The sequence below is a fragment of the Saccopteryx bilineata genome, chromosome 1, assembly GCF_036850765.1.
Source record: "Saccopteryx bilineata isolate mSacBil1 chromosome 1, mSacBil1_pri_phased_curated, whole genome shotgun sequence".
NCBI classification, from domain to species: domain Eukaryota; kingdom Metazoa; phylum Chordata; class Mammalia; order Chiroptera; family Emballonuridae; genus Saccopteryx; species Saccopteryx bilineata.
This window is the reverse complement of record NC_089490.1, coordinates 319,930,073-319,953,516: the sequence shown is the minus strand read 5'-3', so window position 1 is coordinate 319,953,516 and position 23,444 is coordinate 319,930,073. Positions and strand designations below refer to the sequence as shown.

General features: G+C 34.4%; 1 protein-coding gene across 2 annotated transcripts in view; it reads left to right on the top strand.

Annotated features, from left to right (window-relative positions):
• CNTN5 (contactin 5) overlaps positions 1-8,270 on the top strand; it is a 1,332,234-nt gene extending 1,323,964 nt beyond the window's left edge. For both annotated transcript variants that reach the window (XM_066253673.1, XM_066253671.1), the window contains 2 exons: positions 2,558-2,726; positions 7,565-8,270. In XM_066253673.1, the coding sequence (XP_066109770.1) occupies positions 2,558-2,726; positions 7,565-7,668 (273 nt within the window). In that variant the 3' untranslated portion in view covers positions 7,669-8,270. The remainder of the gene's footprint in view (positions 1-2,557; positions 2,727-7,564) is intronic.
• Positions 8,271-23,444: the final 15,174 nt, after the last annotated feature.

Sequence of the window (23,444 nt, the reverse complement as noted above, 5' to 3'; positions counted from 1 at the left end):
ACATTAGATATGCATTACTGACTGCATTTTTCTTTGTCATAAGAATTGTAATTTATTGAACTGTAATAACAATGTCCTCTAAAAGAGTCACTCCCCTGCCAATCCTCACCAATTTACATACTTTCTTATTGCCATAAATTTGCTTTTTAATTACCTCATGTGGATGATCAGAATTCTAATTTATTATACTGCTAGAGTCAAAATGAGAAGTATAAATTCTGATACAATTGTCATTTTTTTAAGCCAAAAGAACCTGCTATCGGCATCCTTCAAGAAGTGTTTCTGATTCCTCAAATCTTAATTAAGTATCTACTCTGTGTATTGCTTTACCATCAAATATGTTTCCTATTGCAGTACACATCACACTTCATTGCATTGTTAAGCATCTCCACTCTCTACCAGTGACCTAAGGACAAAAACTATGTGGTGTTGTTCTCTGATGAATCCCCAGTATTTAGCATTATGCCTGGCCTACATGAGATGCCCAGTAAATATTCAATAATGCTCTTACCACTTTGCAACTACATTGAGGCTATGGCTTCCTTCCCTAGAAGAATTTCAGTAGATACAATCATTGCTCATGTTATATATTTTCATTTAGAAGTTATTTCGCTCCCAAGCCCCTGAAGCAAATCTAAATCCATGAAAAAAAAAAAAAGAAAGCGAGATGGAGAGAGCATATGTTACTGGATTGTAGAAGGAGAGGTCAAGTGCAAGTAGGCTTTAATATGTAAAAATAATGCTTTTATAAAAGCATTTTTCTTGTATATAGATTAGTCCAAGCTAAAAACACATTTTTATAAGAAAAAAGGTATTAAAAATGTGTGTCCAGGTTCCCAAGCCAGTCCCTATATTCTGATGCAAATGAAATGCTGCCCATTGACAATTCGTAACAATGGAGCAGAAGTCGCTCTGTCTTGTGCCTTGGCCGTGCAGCAGCTCCTGTGCTGGCTGCTTCATGTGCACCCTCTTTTCATTCTCCTAACAAAACCATAAACTATATGTTATTATTTCCATAGCAGAGGCACTAGAGGTTGAGAAAAGTTAGGAACTTGCCCACATTTGCCCAAACAAGAATGTGTAGGAGGTTATTCTTATTTTGCAGGAGATTTGTTTTGAATACAGAGCAGTATAATTGCAAAGCCATTGCTCTTTCCATTAAGCAAACAATCATATTATAATACCAACAATTATAAAAAAGCACGGAAATGATGAAACTACATTTAACGTATCTTAACTGCTGCTACTTGATTATTACACCCCCCCCCCCAAAAAAAAAGAAAAAGAAAAAAGTGTTTATTAGAGGGAAATGAGTAGGAACTGTACAATATAGTGAAATAGCTCTGAGCTGATCATCAGAATACTAACCTAATATAATTTATACCCTAACAAGCCATATCATATAACCTCTATGACTGTAATATTTTGTTATGTAAACAGAAAAATTCTGTACCCTAAACTGTTATTCTGAAACTCTGCCATGAATACATATTCTAGTACCATAGATAGATAACCAAAAAGGCTTAACTTTGCTACCCAACGTATCCAAATACCAGCTCTCTAAAAAGCAAGTGATCACAAAAAAGAAATTAATAAAATTTTTAACTTAGCCATTTCCTTCATTGTTAAGGTTTGCTATTGATATATTTATCAAATTTTCTTTTTCCTTTTTGAAGTGATTTAAAGATGACAGCGTTGACTACCCCCCCCCCCAGGATATTGTTTATTTCAGTAAGCTGGAATAAGAGTCTCAGTGATCTGCCCCCTCGCTGCATACTTCTCTAGCCTCATTTCCCACCCATCTTCCCCTACATCTTCTATCCCTTCCATACCCCAATGATATCATTTCTTATTTTCTTATTGCTTAGATATATATTTTCATCTTCACTTACCTTTTCCTAGAATTCTCTCTCTTTTTTTTCAGTGAGAGGAGGGAAAACAGTGAGACAGATTCCTGCATGCACCCCAACAGGGATCCGCTCAGCAACCGTTGTCTGGGGCTGATGCTCGAATCAACTGAGCTATTTTCAGTGTGCGAGGCTGACATGCCAAGACCAACTGAGCAATCCTCAGTGCCCAGGGCTGAGGTTGCAACCAATTGAGCTATCCACTGGCTGCAAGAGAGAAAGAGGAGGAGAAACAGGAAAGGGAGAAAGAGAAAAGCAGATGGATGCTGACCAGGAACCGAACCTGGGACGTCCATATGCCGGGCCAGTGCTCTATCCACTGAGCAACCAGCCAGGGCCACGATTTCCTAGAATTTTGGTCCTCCCCTTCTACAACTGGTGAACTTTACTTATCTTTAAATGTTTAGTGAAAGCATCACCTTCTCCAAAAAGCATTCCCTAATCCCCAGACAGAATTAAACTCTTCCTTCTGTACTTTCATAGCAACATCTATATATATACTTCCAGTTGCGGTATATAACGCACACATTACATCTGCTTATGTAACTGTCCAAGCTATATCCTTGTACTTAGCTCAGAGTGTGATGTAAGTAGACAGTTAACAAATGTTTGAAGTCCTCAATTGTTTAAACCTCTGTTATTATTCCTAGGTTTTTTATAGGCAAGAAGGCCACAGCAACAGTCAAGTTATTGAAACACAGAAACCTCAAGCAGTAGTACCACTCCCTGATGCTGGAGTCTATATTATTGAAGTTCGAGCATATAGTGAAGGAGGGGATGGGACAGCTAGTTCCCAAATCAGGGTACCATCATATTCAGGTAAGTCTGGGCATAATACGTTTAACTTGATAAGCACCAAAAATGTGAAGATGGTATAAACCTCCTCAAAATTAATATAATAGATTTCATGGCTCAGAGATAATGAAGGTTCTCTTTTGTCACTCTGATTGCTATATCATCCTCTGATTAATACAACCATGGTAGTTGGCCCAAAATTGAAGTTTCTGTAAATTCAGAAAGAAGATGACATTTTGTTTCAGTGTCTTCAGTTGTGAAATTCCCTTGCATTTCCTGATCTCAAGCAGTACCTGGCCGCTTGGGTTTTGAAATATTGCTTTTAAACTCCAGTTTGACATAGCTCTCTCGATTGTCTTCACTGACTTTGTTGTTAGATAATGGAGAATGAGGGACAGGAAGGTTTGAAGAAAATTATTTTTAAAATTAAAATTTGATCATGTTTATTGATTTCAAAATAAATTATAAATTTTATTGAGCATAATTGTTTTTCTGTTTTGGGTTTTTTTTTCCAGCTTTGATAAAGAACATTGTGTAAGTTTAAGATGTACAATGTGTAGATTTGATACACTTATATTTCGCAAAATGATTACCACCATAGCATTAGTTAACACTGCCATCAAATCATATAACTGTCATTTCTATTTTGTGGTGAAAACACTTAAAGTCTACTCTCTAAGCCAATTTCAAGTATATACTACACTATTAGTAACTAAAATCACCACGCCGTACATTAGATTCCCAGAAATTACTCAACCATTGTAATTGTTAGAAAATATTAATAACTTCTAGCTTTTACTGAGCCCCACTATGTCAGCTATAGTGATAAGTTCATTACATACATCATCTTATTTAATTTTGGTAACAATCATATGAGGTAGATGGCATTACATAGTCATATTTTACAGATAAAATTTAAGTAGCTTGCCTAAGATCACACAATACTAAGTGGTAGAACCAGGATTCAAACCCAGGTATGCTTGTCTCCAAAGCCACATATCTTCACCATTACATTTATTATTATACCAGCAAGGTAAAATAGATTAAAGGAAGGGAAGAGGCCTCACCAGTGGTGGCACAGTGGATAAAGCATCGACCTGGAACACTGAGGTCGCCTGGGTTTGCCTGGTCAAGGCACATATGGGAGTTGTGCTTCCTGCTCCTCCCCTCTCTCTTTCTCTTTCTCTCTTCTCTAAAATGAATAAATGAAATCTAAAAAAAAAAAAGAAGGGAAGATTACACAAATTTGAAAGTAACCATTTCATTGAGGTAGTCAAAATAGGAAGCAAAAGATTTAACTAAATATGCAAATGTATAACTAAGAAAGTATTAAGCAATTTTCATTAAAGTCTTATATAAAAATGTTTAATGAAAAATTAATTAATGGATAATTATAAGCAATATTTATTGAGCAATCACTCCCAAGAAGAATTAAAACCTAAAGAGAAGTTTCAAATGATATCCTATAGGAATCTACATGTGGCTCTATTACATTCAGAATATTTATTTATTTGGATTAAGACCACAAGTATTGCATATGAATTTTTTTGATGCCACAAGTGAGTTAGAAGGTAAATGTAGGGAAGACAATATTAAGATAGACTGCAACTTTCAGGAAAATCTATTGACATAACATAAGTAAATTCTTGCATAAAAATTCAATATGAGATAAAGGATATTTTGGACAATTGTTAAAACTTAATTAATAGCTGTAGATTAAATAATATAGAAACATTAATTTTCTGTTTTTAAAATGTATATTGTTATATAAGAAAATGTCTTATTTTTAGAAACTGTGCCATAAAGTATTTAGGGGTAAAGGTGCATCATAACCTGTAACTTATTCTCAAGTGGTTCAGGAAAATAAAATGTATAATTTATAGAGAGAATAATGAAGCAAGAATGATAAAACATAAACTTTTAAGCAATTAGAATGAATTATTTTTTCTGTTCTTATAACTTTTTGGTACATCTAAAATTATTTCAAAAGGAAAAGTTAAAGGTAAAAAACATAAGATGCAAGAAATCTGACCTTTTTAGAAATTCAGATGAAAATATTTAAGAATTTAAATACATTGTGAATACTTCAGTTATAAAAATACAGTTTAGAACAAGAAAGGTAATATGTAGACACATTGATTAGTTCACAACTGAACTATTTAGATGTACATGTAAATCTTGAAGAGAATCTTGAAAGACTAAAGATTATTTTTAAAAGTGAAAAAGATGACAACTCTTTTTACTTCATAATCTCAAATTTCTAATAGCAACAATACAAAGAACCTTTACTGAGCCCTACTTATGTTCTTGGCATTATACCAGGTGTTTTCATATATTATCTTTTTTTTTTTTTTTTTTTTTTTTTTTTTTTACAGAGACACAAAGAGAGAGTCAGAGAGAGGGATAGATAGGGACAGACAGACAGGAATGAAGAGAGATGAGAAGCATCAATCATCAGTTTTCCATTGCGACACCTTAGTTGTTCATTGATTGCTTTCTCATATGTGCCTTGACCGTGGGCCTTCAGCAGACCGAATAACCCCTTGCTCAAGCCAGCAACCTTGGGTCCAAGCTGGTGAGCTTTATTCAAACCAGATGAGCCCGCACTCAAGCTGGTGACCTCAGGGTCTCGAACCTGGTCCTCCACGTCCCAGTCCAACACTCTATCCACTGCACCACCACCTGCTCAGGCTTCATATATTATCTTATTTTATCCTTATAATAACCTCATGAATTAGGTATTTAATAGGTATTCTTTGACTCTCCATGATTCCTTTTAATGTCTGATATAGTCAGATTCTAAAGTATCATCTGAGCTTTGGCTCAGTTGGTTCAAGTGTCATACAGATACACCAAAGTTGTGTGTTCAATCCCAGTCAGAGCACATATAAGAATCAACTAGTGAATGCAAAAATAAGTGGAACAACAAATTGATATCACTTTCTGTCAAATCAATAAAATAAATAAATAATAATGTATCCTCTAAATAAGATCAATACCAAGCTTAATAAGGAGGTACTGATAAAGACCTTGATTCTCCCATTTATATTCTAATTAACTTAAAACTTCTATTCTAGGAAAAAAGGTAAACTTTTAACAATCCTTTGTCGAATGCAACCCTTCTCTGAGTATTCTGTAAAGTGAATTTCATTCTGTTGTCTATCTCAGTCTATAATACATGAGCAATGGTTGGTTTTGTTCTTATTTTCCAAAAACTAAAAGCCTAAGAAGTTGAATGACTTGCTCAAATAAAATAACTAGTTTTACAGCTGAAACAAAAACTTAGTTCAATGCTGTTGTTGTTGTTTTGTATTTTGTTTTTTGTTGTTTTATTATATTATAATAATATGTATGTTTTTGCTTTGTGGATTTTATGTGGAATTTGAGATATAGACTACTTAGCATTCTGCAAGTGAGATGTTTTTGTAAAATGTCATGTCAGTTGATTTAACAAGGACACAGCTACTCTCAAATAAATAGAAAGGATGTGTTCATAATTTTTATTTATTAAGTATGCACATACCAATCTAGCAAGGCTTTTTCATCACGCTTTTCTTGTAGTTTACATGTGGCCCTGCATTTCACAATTAACCTCATTTTGTACAAATCAAAATATATGTACCTTCTCCAATATGTTGATTAATAGGTTTTAGTGGTGCCTTAGCTGTAAAAATTTTCAAAGCAAAAATTTGTTGCTTTTGTATGTTTGTGGCTTACCAAACAAATGGTTCTTCAGCTCATAAGTAAACAACTGGAAAATTTGACTCTATTCCTCGAATGAATATCACACCTAAAATCCTGTAATAATTAAACTGGCCAAAAAGGATAACTTGACAGAAGAGTTATTCCAAAGTTGAATGATAGATTTTATTATTAATCTTTCATTCAGGCCAACCATATTTGAAGACAGACAATATATGAGTATCTGATTCCACTAATCACTAGGTCAGTTAATTTAAGCAAGTTCTACAACCCTTCTAAGCCCAGTTTCCTCCTCTGCAACAGGAGGGTATCTAATAGTACTTACTACATAAGAATATTTTAAGGATAAAATAAGATAATATGTATAAAGGACTTAGTACAATGCATGGCATGTAGTAAGCATTCATTAAATATAAAATATGATGATGATACTTCAGAAGGCTTCTGGCTTGAAGGACCATTCCTGAAGTTATATCTAAGAGTAGCACTGAGTTTGTGATTATGTAGAACTATTAAATCTACTTCAAACTAATCAATTCAGTCAGTTCAATTAAACAACCACCTTATATATTAACTGCATACAGTGTTTTAGAAGACGTAAGAACTTCTGGTTGTAAGAGTGATGAATGATAGCTCTCCTTTGCTAACTTTGGTATTAGAATATAGAATTTCAGCTTACTCAACTGAAACATCAAAGCAATCATGGACCTTTAAATAAACTAAATAATATATTATTACTAAATTGAAAAATTGGCTGAAATAATTAAATTGTAAATTCTTATTGCCACAGACATTTGTAAGTTATTTTTGTTCCATGCCTTCACTATGCACAATAGAAGTTCTTTTCTTTTTCATACTTGTAATGTGGGATCTTTTCCATCAGTGCATCATTGGTGAAACTTACACTGATTCTTCTAGTTAGATGTGTTTGTTAGGCATGACACTGCCTTTTCAACACAGTATTCTATCTATATTTCTGCCCTCTATAAAACATTTGGGAAACCCAGACAATATTTTGTTTCATAAATACTAGAAACATTCTCACCAGAAACAGGACCAATGTTGCACTCATTAGTCTTACACATCTAGAAACAACTTTTTCATAGCTCAAGTAAAACAAGAATAATTTGCTTCATTTACTACTTCTCTTTTTTTCACAGGTGGAAAAATCACTAGTGCTCAGACAACCCTCCACACTCTCTCCACATCTTCATCATCAGTAACATTGTTCTTGGCATTGATGATGTCTTCAACTTCTTGGTGAAAACTGCAGACTTAATTTGCTTTTCTATGTCTTACCTTGACAGTAGCAGTGAATAGTGTAGTGTAAGTGGAGACCCAGGACACTGAAATAAGCTTTAAAACTTGGGACGACACACGGTGCACTTATAGGAGGTTGGGGGAAATGGACTTATCCATCAGGTTTTTCTTTGGTTTTTATCAATGGAAAGGACAGCTCTTAGTCCAATAAAAAATATGCAGGTTGTATGAAATGTTTTTTTAAGCAAAGGTAATTTCTGTCAAATGTACTGTTTGCTTTTTTAATATGTTGGAATTTGATTTTATATCTGATGACCCTAAGCATGTGCCATCCATTTGTTAAGTGGTTTCTAGCAGGTCCGTTGCAAACACAAAAAATGAGAATGAAAATTTGATTAAGACTCTGAATCTACTGTATTTTGTTTTCCCTTTAACTGATATTTCAATTGACAAAATGGCAGGAGATAGGAAAAATACTACAGTTGTGTGGTCCATTATAGGATAAGTACACAAAAATTTTCTCAAAAGATATTGTATAATTGCATAGCGAGATAGCAAACTTTGTCAATATGCTATTCTATATGCATCCCTAGAACAAGTTATTAGGGGAGGGAATAAGCCATTTATATTAGTACAAGATAAATATAAAGTAAATCCAAATGAATTTAAATGATGTTGTTTTTCATCAAGTACTATGTTGTCTAGCTACAAATATAGTAAATGTTTATTTTTAATAACAAGATAGTTTAAGGTCACAAAAAATGATTACTAAAATCTGTAGACACTGACTTGCTGCAAAGGGTGCTAACTTGTAAGTGAAATAAATACAAACACAGTTTCTCATTTCCCCACCTACTGCTAAAATAGATGTTCAGTTAAGACCAAGGATTTCTTTTCATTGAAAATAATTTTAAGAACAATAAAAAATTGTGCAAATAATTATGCATACATACAATCTGTAAACTAAAGTAGTTCAAGCATAACAAATAAATTTTGATATTTTAAAACATTTCTATGAATTATATATCACTTATAAAATCTTACCAACAGTTAAAATAAATATATATCTAGGATAAATTGATTTTTTTTAATTAAATTTTGGAAACATGGCCTCAGTACAAGGTGAGTCTGATTTGCTAATTTGAGGAATCAACCTGGACCTAATTAATCCCAGATCATGGTTAGAAAGTGAGGTAAAGTTTTCTATTTAGTGATATCTTATCTCATGATAACCAACGTGAGAACTTGCCAGAGATGGCATCGCTCCTGAGAAGATGCCTCTAGGGACAGTTTTTGAAAAGTCATATGCCAAAAAACTGCCTGGATATTAAAACAGGTGATTCTAACATGAGAACAAAAAACAATTTCTTTTATAAAATCTAAAGCTGTCAATTCTATTTGCATCTTTATCAGCAAAGCAAATGGAGCAATATTGAGTTCAAATTGGTGGCTCTAACATCCTAAAAGATTACTTTAGAAGTCACAGTACAACTATTTATGTTACTTACTCTTCTCTTTTGAGCAAATTGTGTCCAAGATACCCCTAAACAAACAATAAGTAATTTAAAGACTATTATAGTTAACAGAGTATTATCGTAAAGTACTATAGGTGGTGAATATTGATATCAGTGAATAACAACGACCATGTGGCCTTCCTTGAGCACCTCCTTTTTAATGGGAGAGATGCTTGCAGATAGAGGGATGCTAACTATTTAGCAGATAAAATATGAGCTTTTCTGAGTGTGATATAGCCTCGCAGGAGCAAAATACGCATTGGAAAAAAAATGCAGCAAGAATATTAATGAATGGGCAATAATGTTTACTTCATATTTGATTGATCAAACTATTTTCTTTATTTTTCATGGTGTTTTATACAAGATTCAGTGAAGGACTTTAAGAATCAAGTTATTACTGGAACTCATAAAAAGCCCTCCTGAAAATATAATGTCAACATATAGCAAACCCAAATTAACCAATATTCTCAGCTAACTGAAGGATGGTACATATCTGACAGAATATTAAAATATAGAGTGTCCAAGGTTTTATTCTTACAAGAATCAAAGATATGGGATGTTTTGACTTGACATGCACAGAATATGTATTTTGCATCATAAACCTACTTTTAAAAATAGGTTTGATATGTTTATGTACTTCTATATTGCGTACTTGTTACTTTGAAGAAAACAAAACAGCATTCTTTATCAAGGCACATTATTTTACAGCTGCGATACTGAGTGAGCTTTTTTCTGGATGGGATAATAACCACACAGTCTTAAATCACTAAAGAGACTGTATTTTTGTATAATGTCAATTGAACTATGAAAAAACAACAACACTTCTTGTAATTAAAAATTTATGAAAGTGAATGTTTTGCATACCCAAATGAAGGTATTGTGGACCCCATGTCAAACCGTTAAATATATTGTATACAGTCTGTATATATGTACTATATATAGGGTATATACCGTGTGGAAGGCACAGTCAGATAATAATTCTGTGTACTGTTCTTGTAACATTAGATCTTTTTAATAAACAATTCTCTTTTTATTGACTTTTATCTTCTCTCCTGTCAACTACATGAATGGCATTGTTTATTTCACATAAATCACAGTATGCTCATGATTCTGGTAATGTTTTTACACTGAAAATATTATTATCCATAGAGGTCTATGGCAGTTTCAACTTGACAGTTGAAAGCTATATCAAAAAATAAACTAAGCAGCCCTGGCCGGTTTGCTCAGTGATAGAGCATTGGCCTGGCGTACAGAAGTCCCGGGTTCGATTCCCGGCCAGGGCACACAGGAGAAGCGCCCATCTGCTTCTCCACCCCTCCCCCTCTCCTTCCTCTCTGTCTCTCTCTTCCCCTCCAGCAGCCAAGGCAACATTGGAGCAAAGATGGCCCGGGCGCTGGGGATGGCTCCTTGGCCTCTGCCCCAGGCGCTAGAGTGGCTCTGGTTGCAATAGAGCGACGCCCCGGAGGGGCAGAGCATCGCCCCCTGGTGGGCAGAGCGTCGCCCCCTGGTGGGCATGCCAGGTGGATCCCAGTCGGGCGCATGCAGGAGTCTGTCTTGACTGTCTCTCCCCGTTTCCAGCTTCAGAAAAATACAAAAAATACAAAAAAAAAAAAAAAACTAAGCAAAGAAGAAGTGCAAATGGGATAAATTCATAGTTAGACACACAATTTATTTTCCTCAGGAAGGAGACTTTATTAAATGAGTTATGTAAGGAGTTTGTTAAATGTGTCCTGCTTCTATCAATTTATCCCAGGTACAGTTCTCCTAGATTGTCATTCACTCTTCTGTGCTCCCTGAGCACTGTGTGTATATCTCTGTTAAACCAGCAGTTGCAAGATGTTACAATGGCTTATTTATGAATATTTCTCCTCTGCTATCTAGTCTATAAAATCCTCCAAAGGAGACTATATTATATTCATCTTATGAATTCTCTAACCAGTACCTAGCACATATCAAGTTAGCAATTAATTGGGTTAATTTAAGGGTAGCCTTAAAAGTTTCCTTTAAAACAGACTACCTTGATCTGACTCATCATCCAAATCACATGAGAACCCAAATCTTGGAATTTGAATTCTGTAGGTCACAGACTGGGGCACCTGTATTTTCAAAATCTTCTCAAAAACAAAGTAATAAAACTAATGGAGAGAATTTGGCAATAATTACTAAAATTTTGTAGAGATTTACCTTTGAGCTAGCAATCCTCTGTCTAGGGATCTATTTCTAAGAAAGACTAGCAAAAATATGCAATGATATGTGAATATACAAGGCATAGAACAGTGAATATATGCTCACTTTTGTGCAAGAACTGGGAAAAATACAAACACATATATTTTCTAATATTCTTTACAAGAAATATGAAAGAATAAACTAAAGACTAATAAAAATTGTTACCCACTGAGGAGGGAGAAAATGGGACATGGGAACAAATATGCAAGCAACTTCTTCCTTAATGTGTTTATTTCATAGTTTTGACTTTGGAAATACGTAAATGTTTTACATTAATTTAAACATCAAACAAAAACAAAGCAACCATCAAAAAATAAGAACAAATGGAAAATAAACTATATCAACTGAAGGTTAATAAGCTAAAGGTTTTTCTGATGGAAGAATTATAACCACATAGATGAGTATTTAGTGTCAGTAAGTTGATAGTACATCTCTAATGGGATATACATATCAAGAACGACACATACACGCACACATATCAAAAGTATAAAATTTGCCTGGTCAAGGCACATATGGGAGTTGATTCTTCCAGCTCCTCCCTCCCCACCTTCTCTCTCTGTCATTCTCTCCTCTCTCTCTCCCTCTCTGTCTCTCTCTCTCCCTTTCTCTCTCCTCTCTAAAATGAATAAATAAAATTTAAAAAAAAGAAAGAAGTAACAATAGTAAAAAAAAAGTATAAAATTTAAAACTACATTCATTGGTCTCTTGTGAGTAGCATAACTACTAGAATTATTTTTGAACTAGCCAATATATAAGTATAAATGTTAAAATTATTTTAAAAGTAAATATTTAGGATAAGAGAAGAGAGATACATATATATAAAAATTTAAGTTAAATAAAATCTGTAATCTTTGATTTAGAAATATTACTATGAATTCACAGTTTAATATTTTTTTGCTTGACTGGTAGTGTGCAGTAGATAGAACGTTGACCCAGAGCACTGAGGGTCCCAGTTCGAAACCTCAAGGTTGCAGGTTTGGACATAAGCTCGTCAACTTTAGAACAGGCTCACCAGCTTGAACATGGGGTTGCTGGCTTGAGTGCAGGATCATCAACATGATCCAAAAGTCTCTGGATTCAAACCTAATGTTCAGGGCTTGAGCCCAAGGTTGCTGCTTGAGCAAGGGGTCACTGGCTCAGCTTGAACATGCCCCCATCCCCTGCTATCACAGTACGTATGAGAAGCAATCAGTGAACAACTAAAGTGAAGCAAATACAAGTTGATGCTTCTCATCTCTCTCCTCTCTCTCTCTCTCTCTTTCTTTCTAAAAACATGTATATATTTTCTTTTAAATGACAATTTTTTAGCTCTGTTAAATGTAAAGGTCTAGAAAATAATGAACACCCTAGTAGACAAATAATACAACTAATGAATAAATAATACACAAATTTTTACTTCAAATTTCATTCACCACTAACAGGAACTTTCTTGAAGAAATTGTTGATTTCATGTCTTGGGTAAGAAATGTACAGGAGGAGTGCAGGTCTTCTTATTGTGCCTGTACAGACTATTATTTAAATAATATAAATTAAACTTAAAAAGAACAATGACAGCAATAGATTGAAACACATGTAATATCTAAAAATACATGATTTCATACTAATATTCACACAAATATTTGGTATCTTTGCTGGGTGCAAGAGTCATCATTCTGAGAATTGTTGTAAAAGTATAAAAAGGGAAAGGATTAAGTATGTATCCTGCCTTTCTTGTAAAGATTGTGTGTTAAGATAATCAAATAGTTGATAAAGGATAACTCAACTTTATTAAAAAATGACAGGTAATAAATATAAAAGGAATAATTGAATTAAAAAATAATAATGTAGGACATTCTTCAGGATGATAATCTAGTTTTTTTCATAAGTTAAGAACATGGGGTAAGGGAGGGGCAAAGAATAGAATTTTTTTTAAGTGAAAGTTAAAAAATGTGAACTTCTTGCCTAAATCTTGATGCAAATAAATTGTTTAGGAAAAGTAGATATGGACTACATAGAACATGATAAATTTGTTAGTTATAATAATGTAGTTATTTAGATGCTTTTTAGAAAAAGATGTATATTACATGATAGCAGGCATTTACTTTAAAACATTACAGACAAAAAGTAAGGAAAGAAGGAAAAGAAAAAAGAAGGAAGGAAGGAAGGGATGAAGGAAACAAGTGATAGAAAAAATATTTTTAAGAAATAAATGTGCACCTAAGAACACAACATCAGACTACTTGAGACAAAAACCAATAGAATGGCAGGAAGAAAGACAAATCTAATATCATAGTTGGATATTTCAACACCCTTCTATCAGAAATAGACACATCCAGCAAGCAGAAAATCAGTAAGAACATAATTGAACTCAGAAACATTATCAATCAACCAGATATAACTGACACTTATGGTCTACTTTATCCAGCAACAGAGAAATGCACATTTTTCTGAAGCTCATGTGAAACATTTGCCTACATAGACTACACTGTAGGCCATAAAATATACCTGAACAAATTTAAAAGAATAGAAGTCCTACAATACCTTTTATCAGACTGCAATACAATTAAACTAGAAAAAAATAGATAAATAGAAAACCCCAAAATACATGGATATTAAATAATACACTTTTAAAAAACATTGCATCTCAAGAGCAATTTAAAATATATTTAACTAAATGAATATGGGAACACAACTGGTTAAAATTTGTGGGATACAGCAAAAGTAGTGCTTAAAAATTTATAGCATTGAGTGCATTTGTTAGAAAAGAAAAAAGATCTAAAATCAATATCTGAGTTTCCACCTAGAGAAACTAGAAAAAAAAGAAAAGCTAAGTAAATACAAAATGAGCTGAAGAAAATAATGAGAATTAGAGCAGAAATCAATGAAACTGAAAACAGGAAATCATTACAGAAAGTCAATGAAACCAAAGCTGATTCTTTGTAAAGATCAATGAAATTAATGAGCTTTTGGTCAGGATAAGTGGGGGAAAGGGAAAGCATACAATTATTAATATCAGAAATAAAATATGGGACATCATTTTAGATCCTATGAACATTAAAAGGATAATAAAAAATACTATGACCACAAATTTGATAACCTAGATGAAACAAAAAAGCAGTTTTGCAAAACGCATACAAGAAGAAATAAAACCATCTGAATAGGCCTGTATCTATTAATCATGTTGAATCAATAATTAATAACCTTCCAAAACAGAAAGCACTAGGCCCAGATGGGTTCACTGGTGAATTCTACCAAACATTTAAAGGAAGAAATTTTACCAATTCTCTACAATCTCTTTCAAAAGGTAGAAATCAAAGGAATACTTCTAAATTCATTCTATAAGGACAACATTACCTTAATACCAAAACCAGACAAGATATAACAAGAAAAGAAACCGAAGTAGAAACCAGGAATGTATGAAAAGATTATACACCATGATCAAGTGGGATTTATCCCAAGTATGCAAGATTGGTTCAACATTCAAAACCCAATTACTGTAGCCTGACCAGGCAGTGGCGCCATGGATAGAGCATCAGACTGGGATGTGGAGGACCCAGGTTCGAGACCCTGAGGTCGCCAGCTTGAGCATGGGCTCATCTGGTTTGAGCAAAGCTCACCAGCTTGGACCCAAGGTCATTGGCTCGAGCAAGGGATTACTCAGTCTGCTGTAGCCCCATGGTCAAGGCACATATGAGAAAGTAAGCAATGAACAACTAAGGTGTCGCAATAAAAAACTAATGATTGCCTAACCTGTGGTGGCGCAGTGGATAAAGCGTTGGCCTGGAAATGCTGAGGTCGCCGGTTCGAAACCCTGGGCTTGCCTGGTCAAGGCACATATGGGAGTTGATGCTTCCAGCTCCTCCCCCTTGTCTCTCTCTCCTCTCTGTCTCTCTCTCTCTCCTCTAAAATGAATAAATAAAATAAAAAATAAAAAAAAATTAAAAAAAAAAGAAATCCTTCCAAAAAAAAAAACTAATGATTGATGCTTCTCATCTCTCTCTCTGTTTCTGTCTGTCTGCCTCTATCTATCCCTCTCTCTGACTCTCTCTCTGTCTCTGAAAACAAAAAAAAAACAAACAATTACTGTAATTTATTACATCAACAGGATAACAAAGAAAAATTAGATACAGAAATAGCATTTGACAAATCTAACACCCATTCATAAAAAAAAACTTTCAGCAAAGTAGAATTAGTAACTTTCTCTACTTGATAAAGAATAACAACAAAAATATCAACACTGATCACTATACTTAGTGATGAGAAACTAGAAGCTTTTCCTTAAGATTTGTGGCCAAGGCAACTCTGTCTCCTCTCATTTTGCCTTTGCATCATCATTCTGGAAGTCCTAGCTAATACAGTAAGACAAAACAAAAAAAAAGGAAGGAATACATATTGGGAAGAAAGAAATAAAATTGTCTTTGTTTACTTAAGATGAAATTTTTCATCTACGCAGAAAAATTTAAATAATTAAAAAACTAATAAAGGATTATAGCAAGGTTGCTTGATAAAAGGTCAATGTGCAAAGTCAATTGTTTATTCTATACCAGTAATCAACAAGAGGAATTTGAAATTAAAAATGCAATTCCATTTATATTAGTACCTCATGAGTGAAATGCTATATGAGGAAAACTACAAAAATTCTGATGAACAAAAAGGAGCTTAATAAATAGAGATTTATTCCATGTTTATAGACAGGAAGACATAATATTATCAAGGTATCCATTTATCCCAGCTTAATTTATAGATTCAATTAAATCTTAATCAAAATACCAGCAAGTTATTTTACACATACTGACAAACGGACCCTAAAGTTAATGTGGAAAGAAAAAGAACAAGAATAGCCAATACAATATTGAAGAAAATGAACAAAGTTGGAGGACCAACACTACCTGACCTCAAGAATTACTAGAAAGCCACAATAATTAAGACAGTATGGTATAGAGGTAAGAATAGACAAATAGGTCAATGAAATAGAATAGAGATTCCAGATCCCAGAAATAAACACATATTAATACAGTATTTGACAAAGAAAATAAAATAATATAATAGAGCAATGATAGTCTTTTCAAGAAATGCTGTTGGAGCAACTGGACATCTATATCCATAATTGCGCTAAACATAAATTGATTATATTCTCCAATCAAAAAGCATAAAGTGGATAGATAGATAAACTAACAAGATCCAACTATGTACTTCCTCCAAGAGACTCACTTAAGCTTTAAAAAAGACACAGGTTCAAATTGAAGGGATGAAAAAGGATATTTCAAGCAAGTTAAAAACCAAAAGAAGCAGTGGTAATTGTATTATAGCAGACAAAACAGACTTTAATTCAAAAGCTGTGACAAGGATCAAAGTCTTATATGATAATAAAGAGGTCAATTCATCAAGAGGATAGAATAATCGTAAAACACATATTCATCCAGGATTGGAGCACTTAAATATATTAAGAAAATACTAACAGATCTGAAAAAAGAAATAAACAACAAATACAATAATAATAAGAGGCTTCAACATCCTACTTTCAACAATGGCTGGATCATCTTATTGATGATATATTATGAATAAGGAGACCTGAACTTGAACAATAATTAGTCTAAATAAACCTAACTGACATTTATAAAATACCACATGTTTGGTCAGAAAAAAAGTTTTAGCAAATTTAAGAAGATTGACATAATATTAAATATCTTTTCTGACCCCAATGGTAGGAAACTAGAATCAATAACAGGAGGACAATTGAAAAAATTACAAATGTGTGAAAATTAATAATATGCTTCATGCAACCAATGTGTCAAAAAAGAAATCAAAAGGAAAATTTAAAAATATCTTGAAACAAACAAAAATGGAAACACAACATATTAAACCTATGGGATGCTGCAAAATAAGAAGTTTATAGCAATGAATACCTACATTAAGAAAAAGAAAAATTCAGATAAACAGCCTAGCTTTACACCTTAAGGAACTGAAAAGGAATAACAAAGATCAAAGTTAACAGAAGAAAAAACTAAGATCAGAGTTGAAATAATGAAATAGAGACCACACACACGCGCACACACACACACACACACACACATAAAATCAATGAAACTAAGAACTGCTTTTTTCTTTAAAGAACAGCAATTTTGACAAACATTTAGGTAGTCTAATAAAAAAAAGAGAGACTCAAATAAATAAAGTCGAAAATGAAAAAGAAGATATTAAAATTACCAAAATAGAGGATTATGTAAAAGACTACTATGAATATTTATAAACCAACAAATTGTATAACCACAAAATAAATGGATAAATCCTAGAAATACATTATCAGACCGAATTATGAAAATATAGAAAATCTGAACAGATCAATGATGAGTAAGAAGATTGAATCAGTATTTGACTCAGAGAACTCTCAACAAAGAAATGACCAAGATCAAACTTTTACCACTAATAAATATTACCAAACATTAGAAGAACTAACACTAATTCTTAAACCTTCAAAAAATTTAAGGGAAAAGAGCACTTCAAAACTCATTTTACAAAACGACTATAACTCAGATACCAAAGCCAGATAAGGACACTAAAGAAAAGAAAACTGTAGGAGAATATCTTTGATGAATATAGATACAAAAATTTTCAACAAAATACTAACCAACCAAATTCAAGAGTACATTAAAAGGATTGTACGCTATGATCTCCTTTCAGAATAAAAACTCTCAACAAATTGGGTATAGAAAGACATACCTCAACATAAATAAGTACAAATATGACAATCCCACAGCAAATATTGTATTTAAAGTCAAAAGTTGTAAGCTCTTAACCTAAAAACAAGGATAAGACAAGTCCACTCTCACTACTTTTATTCAGCATAGCACAGGAAGTCCTACTCAGAGCAATCAGGCAAGAAAAAGAAAAAATAATCTAAATTAGAAATGGAGAAAACAATTTCATTTATATGATAGTAGCATGAAATACAATAAAATAGTTATGAAAAAATTCAACCACAGAGGTGAAAGATCTGTAAAACTAACTAAAAGCCTTTGATAAAAGAAATTAAAGAAGACACACACCGAAGAATGGAAAAATATTCCATGTGTCTGGGTTGGAAGAATTAATATTTTTAAAATATTGGTATTACCCAAAGCCATCTGCAGATTCAATGCAATCCTTATCAAAATTCCAATGGCATTTTTTACAGGAATAGAAAAAGACAATTATAAAATTCATATGGAATCACAAAAGATCCTGAAGAACTAGAGCAACTTTTTTTAAAAAAAAAGAACAAAGCCCTGGCTGGTTGGCTCAGTGGTAGAACGTCGGCCTGGCGTGCAGGAGTCCCAGGTTCGATTCCCAGCCAGGGCACACAGGAGAAGCGCCCATCTGCTTCTCCACCCCTCCCCCTCTCCTTCCTCTCTGTCTCTCTCTTCGCCTCCCGCAGCCAAGGCTCCACTGGAGCAAAGTTGGCCCGGGTGCTCAGGATGGCTCCGTGGCCTCTGCCTCAGGCGTAAGAATGGCCCTGGTTGGAATAGAACAACGCCCCAGATGGGTAGAGCATCGCCCCCTTGTGGGCATGCTGGGTGGATCCTGGTCGGGCACATGTGGGAGTCTGTCTGACTGCCTCCCTGTTTCCAACTTCAGAAAAATACAAAAAAAAAAGGACAAAATCAGGAGCATTACACTCTGATTTCAAACTACACTACAAAGCTATAATAGCAAAACACTATGGAAGAGGAATACAAACAAACAAATAGACAAATAGAACAGAATCAAGAGCCTAGAAATAAACCTTCACATACATGGTCAACTAATATTTGACAAGATAGAAAAGAATACTCAATGGGGAGTGAATAATTTCTTCAAAAAATGGTGCCAGGAAAACCAGATAATCATACATACACAGAAGAGTAAAACTGGACCCCTATCTTATACCACTTATAAAAATTAATTTGAAATTTATCAAAGATTTAAATATCAGACCTGAAACCATAAAAATATTAGAAAAATATAGGGAAAAAGTTTCCTGACATTGGCTTTTTCAAAAGTTAATTATCTGAGCTAATGGAGTGGTTAACTAATAGTATTGCAAATCATTTTATAATGTAAGTATACCAAATTCTTACATTGTACACCTGAAACTTACACAATGATATATGTCAATTATATCTCAGTAAAGCTAGACAAATAATAATAATAAAGTTAAAATTCTTCATGCTCAATTGTAGCCTTGTGTAAATGAGAACCTATGATCCAAGAAAGTTATCACAGTCTCTTTTTCCATTTCTTGACCTATGTTTTCACTCTCCTTTCCCTTCCATTTTTTACAACTGAATTATCTGACCCTACCAGGTTCAAAGAGATGTGATCAGGAAAGAAAAAAATAGAGGAGCCCTGGCCAGCTAGCTCAGTGGTAGAGCATTGGCCCAGTGTGTGGAAGTCCCAGGTTTAATTCCTGGCCAGGGCACACAGGAGAAGCACCCATTTGCTTCTCCACCCTTCCCCTTCTCCTCCTCTAACTCTTTCTTCCCTTCCTGCAGCCAAGGCTACATTGGAGCAAAGTTGGCCAGGGGCTGAGGATGGCTCCATGGCCTCCACCTCAGGCGCTAGAATGGCTCTGGTCACAATGCAGCAACACCCCAGATGGGCAGAGATTCTCCCCCTGGTGGGCATGCCAGATGGATTCCAGTTGGGCGTGTGCAGGGGTCTGTTTCTCTGCCTCCCTGCTTCTCACTTCAGAATAATAAATAAATAAATAATAAAATAGGAGACCAAGAAAACTTTCCACTTAATTAGAACTAATGTAAGATGATTCTTGCTCTCTGAGCTTAGCAGGTGTTAAAGGTAATTCTTTAACTTATTGACACTATCATGAGTTCTTCAGAGAATATGCTAGGTATATCTGACTATGTTGTTGGAGATGTATTTCCCTCTAGCTATTCATTTCCCCCTCAGTCTCATTAGTATTCACTGCAATGTTATTGGTCAGAATCTAATCTGCATAAAGACAGCTTTCTCTTTTACATGACCTACATCTTGTCCATGTGAAACACATGCAAATTCTCTCTTATTAAACTCTGCATGCATAAACTAAATCCAATCCAATGAGTTTGACTCTAGCATCAGGAGCTAGGCTCCCAACTCTAGCCCTTTAAATTTTTCAGGTGTGAGTAAAAGAAAAAAAAAAAAAGAAAACTACCATTTTATTCATTCTGCAGACACCATATATTAAGATGTCTAAATAGTCTCACTGAGGCACCCTTATTTGATATTTGGAGGTGCAACACCATAGTCAGGTTCTTTTCAGAGCATGCCTCTTTAAAAATCCTCTTCATGAGTCTTCCTCTTGTCTCAGTCAAAGTTTTACACTCTTGATATGGGTAATCTATTTTAGAATTATGAAACTTCTTTTGGCTACCTATTTTATTATTTTTTAAGAGTAAGTTAATTTTGAAAGTCACATAAGTAGAAGAAATTGGCTTTAGGAAACAAGTTACAGAGGCAAAATAAAGCCCTTAGAGCTTAAGAGAGAGAGGCAAGGAAAATGGGCCTGTGCTGGGGAGGGGGAAGGAAAGAGGAGAGATGGAGGGGGAAGAGAGGGGAGAGGTGGAGGAGGAAGGCACAGGCATGCACCTGGGAAGGAGAGCACTCTAGGTTCTTTGTCCTAAGGGTTTTTAAGGGTAGAGATTTTAGGAGCAGTCCGAGGGGAGAATCTCAACAGAATAGTCATCAGGTTTCCAGGTGTGTCCTTTCATGGGGGTCATTAGTCAACACAGCTGGTTCTGTGGTCAGCCATAGCTTTACTTGATTGGTTTTGCTGCTTTTCTGAAATTAGAGCTAAGACACAACAAAGACCTAGACGTATTTGATGTGAGTGAGAACCTCATTGTTTTGGGGCTTAATGCTTGAGAGCTATTCTCAGGTCCCCTTATTCGTACCCCCCTTCTCATGACCAGTGATATGCTAGGGGGAAAAAGGTCATCCTGGGCATGAGCTTCTTGTTTTCACAGTTTAGCCCATGGCTATCTCTTTATATTTTTTTAATTGAATTTTATTGGGGTAACACTATTTAACATAATTATACAGGTTTCAGGTGCTCAATTTGTAACACATCTCTGTACATCATATTGTGCATTCACCATCCCAAGTCAAGTCTTCATCACCTTTTATCCCTCCTAAACCCTCCTCCATCTCTCCACACCTACCCCACAATCACCACGCTGTTGTCTTTGCCCATGACTTTTTTTAGTCCTCTTTTGCTCTATCCCTTTACCTTCCTTGTCCACCCCTCATCCCACAGCTGTCAGCCTGCTCTCTATGTATAAGTCTTTTTCTGTTTTGGTTGTTAATGCATTTTGTTCATTAGATTCCACACGTGAGTGAAATCATATGGTACTTGTTTTTCTCTGACTGGATTATTTCACTTAGCGTAATGATCTACAGGTCCATGTATGCTGTTGCAAAAGGTAAGATTTTCTTCTTTTTATGGCTGCATTGTATTCCATGGTATAACACAGCTTTTTTATCAATTCATCTACTGATGGCCACCTAGGCTGTTTCCAGATCTTGGCTATTGTAAATAATGCTGCAATGAACAGTAAGAGTACATTTATTCTTTTGAATTATGTTTCAGGATTCTTAATATATTCCCAGAAGTGAGATTGCTGGGCCAAAAGGAAGCTCCATTTTTAATTTTTTGAGAAAAGTTCACACTGATTTCTACTGTCTATACCAGTCTGCATTCTCACCAGCAGTGACAGAGAGTTCCCTTTTCTTCACACTCTTGCCAGCACTTGTTGTTTGTTGATTTACTGATGATTGCCATTCTGATAGGTATATAACAATATCTCATTGTGGTTTTAATTTGCATTTCCCCAATGATTGGTGATGTTGAACATCCTTTCATCTGTCTATTGGCCATCTGTATGTCCTCTTTGGAGAAGTGTCTATTCAGTTCCCTTGCCCATTTTTTAATTGAATTGTGAGGGAGGTTCATGAAATGGTGAACAGTATAATCTCCCATTTTCAAATTTTATAAGCCTAAGAATTTCAACTTGAGGGAAGTAGCATGTAGAGTTTTTGGTTCAAAGTGCAATGTTTCATGCCTTGCAAGATAGTAGCTTATTCTCCCAAGATGTTTTGTCACCTGTGTTGCATTAGCTGAAACTATACAGGATCAATCTAACATTTCATAAAGCTAGAAGAAAATTTCTTACCATGCCAGCTGGTATATTACACTATTAATGAAAGAAACAGTTAGCATTGTGATCCTAATAAAGTGTAAAATGCCTTTATATATGTATCCCTGAGTACTGGGAGACAAGTCTAATTTTAAAAATAATAATAGTAATAATAATAATTAAAAGAAAAAGAGGTAAAGAGTTTCAGGTACTTCCAAAACAGAAAGAAAAAATATTTAAATCTGCTTTACCATCTACATTCATCTCTTTTCTCTGCAAAGAACATCTGAGAGACAAAGTTGTTCATTTTCCAAGTTGAGTTACCAGACTCAAGCCTTGACGTACTCCCCAATTAACTCTAAGAGTATTTTCAAAAGATGGACTTTGACATTGCCAGTTTAATGAATAAATTCAATCAGCCACCCTATTAGTGGAAATGGAAAACAGACGTTTTTGAGAATGTTAACTAATTGCAGAGGAAACTTGAAACGCATACCACTAAAGAAGCTGTTTTTAATTCAATCTCACAACTGGATATTTTTTAATGGATCCATAATAGTTTTTCTTTGTCCTATAACAAACTTCCAGCTCAAACTCAGGAGAAAATCCATCACATTGGAATCTTGTTACCTACCTCTCAGCTAAGTCCATGGAGGCAGATTCATGAGAAAATAAATGTCTGTTGTTCAAATTACCTCTGTGTAATGGGAAGCTGAGGCATCACCTTCCTATGTAAGTTATAAACATGAATTTCTTGTGTGAAATGGCTTTTGGTTCATTTGAGGTGCCTTTGAATACTAATGGTGAGTGAATAAGAAGCTGCATAATTTTCTCTGTTCAAGTCAATAAAAAAACACGCTGCATTATAGAATCAGAGGGTCAAACACAGATCATTGGATGGCACATTGGAT